General features: G+C 38.5%; 1 protein-coding gene across 1 annotated transcript; it reads right to left on the reverse strand.

Annotated features, from left to right (window-relative positions):
* Window positions 1-7,920: 7,920 nt before the first annotated feature.
* Window positions 7,921-9,258, reverse strand: LOC137741666 (uncharacterized). Its single transcript, XM_068481364.1, has 2 exons — window positions 9,027-9,258; window positions 7,921-8,711 (listed from the first exon to the last, which is right to left on the reverse strand). Exons 1-2 carry the CDS (start codon window positions 9,256-9,258, stop codon window positions 7,921-7,923), a joined length of 1,023 nt encoding a protein of 340 aa, XP_068337465.1.
* Between the last annotated feature and the right edge of the window lie 2,440 nt (window positions 9,259-11,698).

Below are 11,698 nucleotides of genomic sequence, written 5' to 3' on the forward strand. Positions count from 1 at the left end.
CTCCTTCCCGGAGCAGACAGACCACACACACCCATACCCACACCCCACCGCGACCTCCACCGTAGTGTCTCACACCTTCTCGAAGACTCTTCTTTCCTTAGTCTTCTTCCTCTCTCTCTTCTCCACAGTTTCTCTCTCTCCCGATGCCTTTGTCTCCGATTTCTCACATCTTGGATCTGTCGATTCTCAACCTCCTCCCTTTCGATCTCTCTTTCCCCCAGTCCCTCGATCTCTCTCTCCCATAGCCTTATGATTTTTCTTTTTTTGTTTATTTGGTTTGAGAATTGAGGTTTTAAAACAATTGGGTTTTTGGTTTGGATTTGTAGGTGTTGAAAAATCTTGCTTGCTGTTGCAATTCACGGATAAGAGATTCCAGCATGTGCATGATTTTACCATTGGTGTCGAGTTCGGAGCTCAAATGGTCACCATCGATGGTCGTCCCTTCTTGTTTTCTGTTTGGCTACTGAGAAAATAAAATTTTCATGGTGAATTGGGTCTATGGTTTTGTACCAGATTTGCAAACGGCACGGCAAGTGGATGTGGGTCTTGATGTCGGAGACTGAGTTGAAGATCTGAAGGATGACGAGTCTAGGAGGCCATCGAAGTCAGAAAAAAAAAATGTAAGAATGACCCATGTACTCATCCCGAACCGGCCCGTTTTAAATGGGCCGGGTTAGGTCTTGTTCCAATAATGCAATACCCGGCCCGGCCTGTGCCCACCCCTAATTCTAACAATACTAATTTGTTCCCAATTTGTTAATTACCACCTGCACAGTTTGACAGGTGTGTGCTTTAATCAAAGAAGGTCTCAATATTAGTTGGAGTGGGCTTTGAATATTTAAACTCTTATTTTCTCCCTCATACTGCAGATGTGGAATATTTCAACACGCTCCTCATATGGACCCAATTAGTGGGTCAAACGTGGGAGATCCACACATCCGCAACCACATGGAGCCAAGAAGACCCACCCAACACGCGAGGCCAAGGGACCCACCATCATCACTCAAGGCGAAGGGGACCCACCCATTACGTAGCAATACGGACCTGCTCCCTGACTTTGTACCATGTTAAATTATCAGAGAGATAAGCCAAACGCCTACTTCCAACAACACTGATATTGTCCCCAACTTGTTAATTACATGCACAATCTGACATGTGTGGGATTTTATCACAAAAGGCTTCGGTATTATGATAGGAGCATATTTAGGCAACTTAGTTGGCTTGTTCTTGTGCATTTACGTTGTTATTTCTTAGTTCTTTAAGTCTTTTAAGTTATTTTCGTATGTTTTCAGGTTCTAAGGGCTAAAGGAGCAAAGAAGTGCATTTTGGAGCCTTTTGGAGCACTTTTGGGCTAAGGATGGATAGCTTATGCTTGGAGCCAAAGTGTTGGACGAAATTGAAGGCCTTGTATGCACTTTAGGACATAAAACAAAGGGCCTAGCCCATTCTCTTCCCAAAAACCATCCTAACCCGTGCATAACCTACCAATTCCAGCACCATCCACACCTTGCCGTGGCCTCCCCTTGCATTTCCAGCTTTCCCACTTCATCATTGCATCACATTCTCTTCCATATTCCCTCTTTAATCCACATGCATCTTTAATCATTCACTCACATGCTTTCCCAACAAATAATTCAGCCACATGCACCCAAACAATCATTTGCCGTGGCTTTCACATTCATTTCCAGCACATCCTTGGTGTGCCGTGCACTCCCATCCCATTTCCAGCTTTCCCCCTTCATAAAACAATCAGCCACACTTCCACATGCATTCCCTCTTTAATCATTCCCTCCTAGCTATCATTCACATGCTCTCCCATCCATTCTCTCCCTATAAAAACCATACACACTTCACACCAAGGAGGAGGCTTTTGCCGTGCATAACCTTGCATTCCAGCACTTCCCTTTCAAAGCCGTGCATGCCCCTTCCAACTCCAACCACTCCCCACTCCATTCCACATACAAACACCACCCCAAAACCTTTCTTTAGACCTTGTGCCACAACAAAGAGGAGGAGAAGAGGCCTAAACGTTCATACAATTCAAGTTTGAGTTGTTGGAATTTTTAGGTGTTTCCTCTCCTTGATTTCAATGGTTAAATTTACTTATCTTTGTCTTGTACGTATGAGGAACTAAACCCCCCCTTGGCTAGGGGGGGATTCGAAATACATGTTTATGCTTGCGATATGATTTGATTACTTCTAATTGCGTTTCATAAGTTGTGAATTCAATTTACTTATCTATGTGAATTACATTGATTTGTGTGTGTTGGTTGAGAGTGCACGCTTAATTATCATGCATAAATTGGATGCTAGGATATAAGGAAATTTCACCTAATCGTTATGGAATTATATTCACAAGTAGTAAAGGTTGATGATCTCAATCGTGTTAAGTAAATTCTTGGCATAAGTTTCATGCAATCATAGTAACAAGTGCTTCGTCAATGCTTATGGTTTTCAAAGAACTTAATGATTCTTGCTTGTATCTCTATTATGCAATCATGTAGGGGACTTGTGGGGAATGTTTTGGGTTGTCGTATGCAATCATCCAATTCAATAACGTTAGGAAAATCTGAGGGTTAATTAGTGCAATTCACGGTTAATCTGGGGCGTTGAGAATCATGGTTTATTGAAAAGCAATTGGAAATCGTTTTATATGCAAGTATAACATGTGTGGAGATGAACCCCTTAGCTAGCCTTCATTCCATTCATTAAATCCAAATTCGTTTTAAAATCTGTTCGTTTTACAAAGTTTTAAGTTTTGTTTTCAAATTCGTCAAAACCTCAATCCCCCTTTATTTTGTTGAGTCTTAGTCATTCAAATCTGTTTTATTTTGTGTCTTTAAGCATTTGGAGTCATAAACACTTTCAAATTCGTCCAAATCAAGTTCTAGTTTCTGTTTGAGTCAATTTGATTGTTTTAGGCAGTTTGAGTGTTTCAAATCTATTTTGAGTCATAGTAGTCTTGTTAAGAGTCTTTGGGCCCGTTTGTTTGACCGGATTAGGAAGGATTGGATTGGACTAGACTGTAATCCCTTGTTTGGTCTGCACCAGGAGTAGGTTTAATGACCTTACGTCGGACTCGCTCGGATTATACACCTCCTTACGAGTTCTTAACGAGGATCCCCAATTTCGGGCGGACTCGTGAGCCCTTCTGATAGAGAGAAAACCGCGAGAGAGTCACTCGTCCAAGAACCCCCCAAGGTCGGTCGTCCTGCTCGTCCTCATCTCTGCGTCTTTCCTCATTGTTGTCCTTGCCCTGCTCCCTCATCGTCGTCCCTATCATCTACCATTTTCAAACCCAGATCCCACAAAATTGGAAACAAAAGGCAAAAATTTCTGCAATATTTCCATTTTCAAAACTAGATCCAAATCCAAAATTCAGAACAAAAAAGCGAAAAAAAAAAAAAAGAAATTGATGTGCGTTTGAAACGCTCAGCAGCTGTGCTCACACTCCACCTAGTCCAGACTCCCTGATCGTAGACCTTTGCTAATGATGCTGGAGAAGCAGACCCATGAAAACCCAAATGACCCAGACTCTGAATGGGTTCTAATTTGCCAATTGGTCCCCAAAAAAAATTAAGAAGAAAACAGGGAGATGAGCAGAGAGAAATAGGAAGAAAAAGATGGAGATGAAGAGAGAGAGAGAGAGAGAGAGGGGCGAAGAAGAAAGAGGAAGAAACAGAGGGAGAGGGACAGAGCAAACTTGGAAAGAAATGGGGAGATTAGCGGAAAAGAATCAGGAATGGGGATGGGTGGTTTCTAGAATGAAAAAAAAGATAGTGGTAGTAATAAAATATTACTAAATGTGTATTAAATAATATAAAATATTAATAAAATATGAATTAAAAATATATTTGTTATTATCTAGCTTTTTAGTCCGACACTGCACCAAACGCCTCACTAAATTAGTCTAGCTTAGTCTAATCTAAGCCAGTCCAGCTTAGTCCCTGAAGCTAGTCCAGTCCGAGATAGTCCGGTGCAACAAACGCACCCTTTAAGTTTAGTTTTTGTGTTTTTAAGTCAATTTATATTAGATTAGCACCCCTAGTTAATCCCCGGTTAGAACGATCCCTACTTACATCATTACTACAATTGTCACAAATAGGGTTTAATTTATGTGTCACATTCGTAACGCATCATATTAGTTGGAGTGGGCTTTAGGATATTTATACTCTTATTTTCTTCCTCATACTGCCGATATGGAATATTTCAAAAACTGATTCATAGAACTTCATGTTTAGAATCCAAACTTTTCATATTATAAACAACTCCAAAAAATAGTTTAAACCTCAAGATTGTTTAATCAATCAATTGTAACAAATAGATAGACGATTCTTAGTTAATGAATAACTCCTGAAATACATGGGTTGTGTATTGTGGAGGACTGCCCAAGGCATGGCCATACAAGCTTCAAGCCAAGTCAACTGGAAAAGGTCTCTTTAGAGTATTGACAATGGCATGGTTTGGTTCACTCATGTGAAGTAATCACCTCTTTTGCACCCGATAAACTGGCCTTGGAAACTGCATTGTCTGTGTACAACCATATCAATGGAGACGGATTCATATACATTCTTCGAACTTCCTCATTGGCCAGTTGCTTTCAAGAATATAATTTGTTCATGAAGTCCAGCAAAAGACATACATTCAAATCTAGCATACTTAATTTTTCTTTGTACTTTATAAGTCAAAAGCCTGAGGTATTAGGCCTGAAACCAATATGTCTTAACATTCATAGGTTGCTCACCATTTTTTGATATATGTTGAATGTAAAGGATCTTTCTGGATAAATATCTTTGGCAGCTAATCCTCTTGATTGTACGGTACTAGCATCTAAATGTGAAAATGCATGTGTAGGATTGGTCAAATTGTCCGCAAGCACATAAACTACTTAAATAGAAGTTATAGATCCCTCTTTGATAGAAATAATCCTTTCTTGTAAAGTACACATTTTAGTACTAAGGGTTGATAACCCACAGTGGAAGGCATTGTACTCAAAGTTGATTCAAACACAAAACTTTAGATGCAAAAGTAAGCGCGGTTAACTACTTGAGCTACAAATTCGTTGTATATGTTGCTCACCAGCCGTTTCACTAATGAACAATATTGTAGAGAGTTTTTAAACTCTTTTTATGTATGCAACATCACATTTTCTGTGAGTTTGAGTGCTATTTTCTATTCCAACAACTTGGCTCAAGAGAGTTGAAAATTGAAATGCTACCAAAATAGTAACATTTTGCACTCTAGCTCAAACTTCATTGTTTTGATGGAAAGAATTACAGCTAGCGAAGTCGGTTAATTGTTTATTTAGTTCCTAATATTTGTTTAGGTGTGGAGTGGAGTGTCATTTAAGTAGATCTTTAATTCTTACAAACAAATCAATGAGTGGAATGAACAAGAAAGATATAAGTATTTTATTCGTTATTTATAAAAAAGAAGTAGATGAAGTTATTTATTAGGGAGAAGCCAGTTAAATTATATGCTAAAATTGGGTTTACTAGCATTAAGTTTGCTGTTTATTAGGAAGTAGATGTAGTTGCTTATTAGAAATTTAGCAGCTCCTTGGGGTTGCTAATCAATTGAGAGTAAATGGAGAACAAGTCGTAAATGATGGAAAAAAACGAGTCATAAATTTTTAGACCAAATTTGCAAATTATGTGGTCACTAATAGGAAATAAGCACGTAAATTAACACTTAGACAATGATCCAATCATCGATAACTACGTCATATGATTTACAAAAATCTGGCTTAAATAGATGGTCTCCTTAGTATTGTCCAAAACGAAAACTAGAAAAATTTAGGCTAGTATATGAGCTCTTGGAAACATCATCAAAGAAAGCTTGAGCCTTTGGGTTAGTGTTAACCCTAAAAACTACCAATCCTACGTGGCACGCAGGCCGAGTAATTAATAAGCTAACTACGTCATTCGGTTGTGTGCGGGGAGTGCCAATTAGTCGGCCAAGTTCGGCCGGGGAGTAAAATATGTTGATGTAGCGTTGGGTGAGCTGCTGACTTCTTGATCTTGCAACTGCGGCCGAGAAAGAAACACGTCTCGGCCTTTGGGTTATAGAGCTTGAAGACAAGGCTGCTAGTTTTACGAAGTTGAATATCAAATTCGGCTTTCAATGTGCCGAATGTGGTAACCTGGTAACACCTCACTTCGCCAAGAAGGCTAATGAGATGACCTCTACCAACAAGGACTCAAAAATCCTTGTCGACCGAGACTTGGATAGGTAATCAGTCGGTCGAGAAGCAATGTTGTTTATCCAAACTGAAGGTGCTTCTTGATTGGCTGATTCTACGGCTCCAGTGCTGTTTATCCAAACTGAAAATGTCGCCGGTTGCCTTCACAGTGCCGTTTATCCAAGGTTGTTGAGAGGTTTCACGTAAAGCGAGAGTTTGCGCAGGACAATTTGTGTGTTGAATTGGAGGGCGCTCTGAATGTTGTCCGCGGCTTGGTATTTATAAGAACGAACTGCCTTACCCTCAAGTTGTAGCCGCATCACACGATTCTTGGAATATTACTCTAGGTAGAATAATCATCACTTAATCTCGCTGATTATCCTATACACGCAATTGCATTAGGATAATTGTCCCCTCAACACTCGTCGGCCAATTGGAAGTCATCACATGCATCATGATAGAATTCTAAATTGCATGGAACCATGGATAATCATTATCATCACCTCCACATGTTAGCCAAAGATAGAATCCTAATAGAACTCTTTATTTGCTGCATGCAAAATTAAAAGCCGCCACCTCATCATCCATTGCCAGTGATAATCCACGTGCATAGCAAGTCTGTAGGTCTTTAGCTAATCCCAAAAGCCATTCTGACCACGTCACCATTTCAATTTCATCTTTATCTCATGCATGGATTAATTGCATGAAATTAATCCAGTAGTAGATGCACTGCCATATGCCGAATATCTCCAATTAATTTGAATTGTAGGTCAGAGATACTATTTTGCATCATGTTTATCTAGAACAAGAGAAAAACCAAGATAATTCACTATTAAAAAATAATCATTATGATTAAAAATCATAATATTATCTCTTAACAATAAAATTATCTTAATTTCTTCATATGACGGTGTGAAGTTATGTTCATTTAACAGTCTTGATTGCACGGGCCGATGGTGTAAATTTGGGTACAAACAGTTAGTCTAACGGACAATGGTGGGTAGAGAAGTGTTGTCGCCTAGGTCAAGGGTTCGATACCTTTTCATTATAAGTGATAAATAAGAGAGCTATGGGAGCTGCAAATGAAAGCTACCTTCATAGTTAGTAATATACCAAACGGGTATAGTATATGAAAAATACGTATTATTTGGCAACTTTCTTAAAAATATCTTTTGAAAACTTCGGCCATTTTTATTAAATTTTAATATTTATTTTTGTTTTTTCAATAATAAGTTAAAAATACGTGAATTTTATGTGTAGTATTGAAAAAGTGTCAAAATAATGTGTATTAAACGTGAGAAATATGTTGGACTTTTAACATGCAATTTCTTGAATCATTAAGAAAATGTACCAAAAATGAAGTACTTTAAAAAAATACGAACCTACTTGTATAATACGTGAATTTACTAAAGCCTTTTCACGGGGCTTGAGCCAGTGTTAATGGAGTGCATATGCTGACAACGGGTTTGGGTATGAAAGCGTGGTGAAATTATTGTAATGCTGCATTATGATGATGTTAATGCTAGTAGCCGGACAAAAAGGATACAGAGATTGGCATTACTAAAGCCTTGTCAAATGTTACGAGTGCAAGAAGATTGGCATTACTGATTATATCAGCTTATGTGTATTAATTAACATATGAGTGCAAGAAGGTTTTCAAACCTCTTGATTACACATCTTTAGATTATCATCTGAGAAGTTAAATTTAAACTTATTCCCTGAGCTTGTAGCAATATCATTTACTTCCTGCAAACGATTCCATTCCCACTGAAGGAATTACCAGTGCAGTCAAGATTTCCGTAATTCATCACCCTTGAATCTGTTTGATCCATCTTCCTGGATTTAGTGAAAACACAAGCAGCGCAATCTGCGGAGACCAGTGATGTTGTTCTGTACTTGTGTTCCCCTCCCACAACTGGCATCGCTACTCCTGGCTTTGCCGGGTTCTTGAAATCTGGCTGGTAAGTCCTTCCAAGCACTCCCTCAACATTTGAGGATAAGCCGTAGAATCTGAACTGTACTTCCAGATGTGCAAAACAGTCATCTGATGGTATGTGATAATTGTGGATCCTATCATCTTCCTTTGTCACAGGCACCACATTTACTGAAATTTCAGCAACTTCCTGGATAGTGACCAAAACACTGTTCTTGCTAGATGTTCTCTCTACTCTAATGGCATTTTCCGGAGATTGCCATGCGGAGAGTTGAGATTCTGGGATGACTATCTCCTCTCCATTGTAAGTGAATTTTAAGTGGTCTATTTCATCATCCCATGACGATGCTTGGCTGGCCTCTAGGGACAAGCTGTTAGAGCCAAAGAGGAGTCCAAGGGCCTGAATCCAAGTGTAGTCCCTGGTTCGGCCTTCAGGGCGGAGACCAATGAACCGGGCGTTGATTTGGAGGTTGGGGTCAGAAACTAAGCTGAAATACTCATTTTTCTTGCCGTGGAAGTAAAAGACAATGCCATCTCCACCGATGAAGCGAGGGTCCATGCACGCTGATCCGGGGCCTTCACAATTAGGTTTGCGACCTACGATTACCAGCAACAACAAACAAAAACCCTTGTCAGCATCGGCAATGATTTTAACCAAGGCACGTACGTTTGAAACAAAATAAAAATTGGAGTGCATTGTTGAAGAATGCAATCTCACATCAGATGATTGACAGAATATATTACTACTTATAAATGAATAGTTCCACTACTATATCGAGGCCTTTTGTGAGTTGTAGATAGTTAAGTTGAGACAATATTGATGTAATTAATAGTGGATTGCATGCCCAACTCTGAAATGTTAACATGCATGAGATAACATTCTAAACACATGACACTAAGTCGTAACCTTGCCTTTGCACTCAGCTTTGCATATAGGTGAATCACAGTTGAGATAGCAAATTTTAGCCTTTATATCTTTCGGTGAAGAGGATGGGCATTCCGCAGGGCAGTGTACCTGCTTGAGAAAGCACGGGCTTTTCTTGCTGTAACAAACCTTAAGATCTGTCTTACTTTGTACCAGAACAGAAGCAGATACAAGGATTACCAGAACGATCAAAACACTTTTGCTGCCTAAGAACTCCATTGCTTCTTTCTCCTTATACCTCACAAATGAAATGTTGATATATATAGCCAGGTTAGCTTCCCCTTTTCTGGTTGATCTATAATTACCGAATCTATCAAGTGGGAGTTTAGTATTATCTTTTAGTAGCATAAATTCTAAGTTTAGTAAGATGAACGTAGGTTCCTCTTCAATGCTTTCCGGAATTGTTATATCTTGGTCAATGCTTTGGGGTTTGGTGATTGTGAATTAGAGAAATAGCTATTGACAATACAAGTTTTTTATTCTTTTCCCTTTGTTTTCCGATCTGATTATATATGAGTTTTATTGGTAAAGTTTGGCTCTGTACAAGATTAAAAGAACGATGCAAAGAATCTCACGTCGAAAGAGTACAACAATAACCTTGAATTAAAAAATTGATTTTTAACTAGGGTATGGAGTCTAAGTTGGTACAATATCAATTTATAGTTTGAATGTAGTAATACACTTGCAGGAGTCACGCAACAAGTTTTTTTAGTGATTCAATATAAATTAAGCAATGAATTAAAATGGGTTGTCAGAAGTGCCTAGGCAGCAAGCCCTTCGAGCCAAATCAACTGGAAAAGGTCTCTCATGATAAAGACACGGTTTGGTTCATTCATGTGATGTAATGCACCCATTTTTGCGCCCGACATAATGGCCGTGCATACTGCATTGTCTGCCTTCATCTTATTTATTTATTTGATAATTGCTAGTGCTTTACAACCATCAATGGAGTTATATATATTCTTGCAACTTGCCCCATTGGCCTATTGTCAACCACACGACATGCATGCCTTCACTTGAATACTACTTTCTATTGGTTTGAATCAAGGGACAATTAGGCATAAACTGAACCTGGGAGTAAATCACCTCATGGAATCAAATCTACATATATTTTTTGGGTACTTTATAGGTCAAAAGCTTAAGGGATCAGGCCAGGAACCAATATCAGATTAGTTCTTACCAATTTTTATTTTTTATTTTTTATTTTTATATAAGCAGTAATTCAAATATAGGACCTCAAGTGCAAGAGAGAGAGTAATGTTAACCACTTAAGTTACAAGTTTTTGCACTGATTATCAACCGGCCTTTCATTAGTGAGCAAAAGTAGAGAGGTTTTAAACTCTTGTGTATGCAACAACCCCAATTTGTGCTAGTTTAGTGTTATTTTCTTACTCTATTCCAACAAATTGGCGTTGGATAGCTGAAAACCGAAATGACATCCAAAATAGTAAACTTGCTTGTTATGACGGAGAAAACTACAACTGGTGAAGTCGGTAAATATTTGATTTAGTTCCCAATATTTAAGGTTATTAGAGCATGATTAGCTCGTGGACTCTCAATCAAGTATATGTGTCTTTCATAGGAAATGACACTGCCGTAGTGACGGAAAACATTCATTGTTTATGCACCCTAGTGTGGGTTTAATCTTCACTGATTCTCTCCTTTAATAACTATTTAACCCACTAACGCTATCGTGTGTCAAAAAAACAAAGATAACTAATAAGATTATGTATTCTTTATCTATGAAAAAGAATTTGATGTTGTTTATGAGGGAGAAGACAGTTATTTTATATAGTAAAATTGCAAGCTCTCACATATGATATTTGTTGATGCACAAATCGGGTCGATCTTGAACCAACATAAATCCAATCGTAAATCACACAAACGCACAAGAACACAAAGATATATCGTGGTTCAACCCAAGTTGGGGCTACGTCCACACTAATGTTGATCCGGTTTCACTATGTAAATTGAATGTTACAATGTACATGGCGATAGAGGCTAGGGTTTGCTCTCTTTGCGCTATTCTTTTTTCCCTCCCCCTTCAAGTGAGGGTGAAGGATCCTTTTTATAGAATAAGAGTTTCCTTCACCTCCTACATACATCATGGGTTAAGTCATGAGGCCCAAATACTAACGCCCAATAAATGGTATAACAGGAGTCCCTCAAGTCTTCAGTCAAGAGAGTCTTTTGGCAAGTAGAGACTTCAAATCCAATCCATGTGCGGTCCGAAATCACTAACAATATTAGTATAGAAAATTCTAAAACAGTATACGAATACTACGATGTTTCCTGGTAGTTCCTAATCTGTTGAGAGTAAATGGAGAACAGGTCGTAATTGATCATAGAATTGTTGTCAAAATTCCAAGGAGATTGACTAGAAAACCGAAAAAGTAGAACATATTAGGTCAAGTTATAGCTTTAGCCAAGGAGCATGACAAAATTCCAAGTGATAAGGGTGCGTTAAAAAGGGTTGGCATTAAGACTTTTTTTTTTTTTTTTTTTGGGAAGATACAGTAGTAGATTCATTTACTTCAAAAAAGGTGCGGTACAAGAGTTACATTCAGAGCCAGTTATGGCAATACATTATCCTCCACAAGTAAGTCGGTGACAATACTTGGGGGAGTAACATCCTATAAACAATCTTGTTGCAACGAGT

The sequence above is a fragment of the Pyrus communis genome, chromosome 8, assembly GCF_963583255.1.
Source record: "Pyrus communis chromosome 8, drPyrComm1.1, whole genome shotgun sequence".
In the NCBI taxonomy this organism is placed as follows: domain Eukaryota; kingdom Viridiplantae; phylum Streptophyta; class Magnoliopsida; order Rosales; family Rosaceae; genus Pyrus; species Pyrus communis.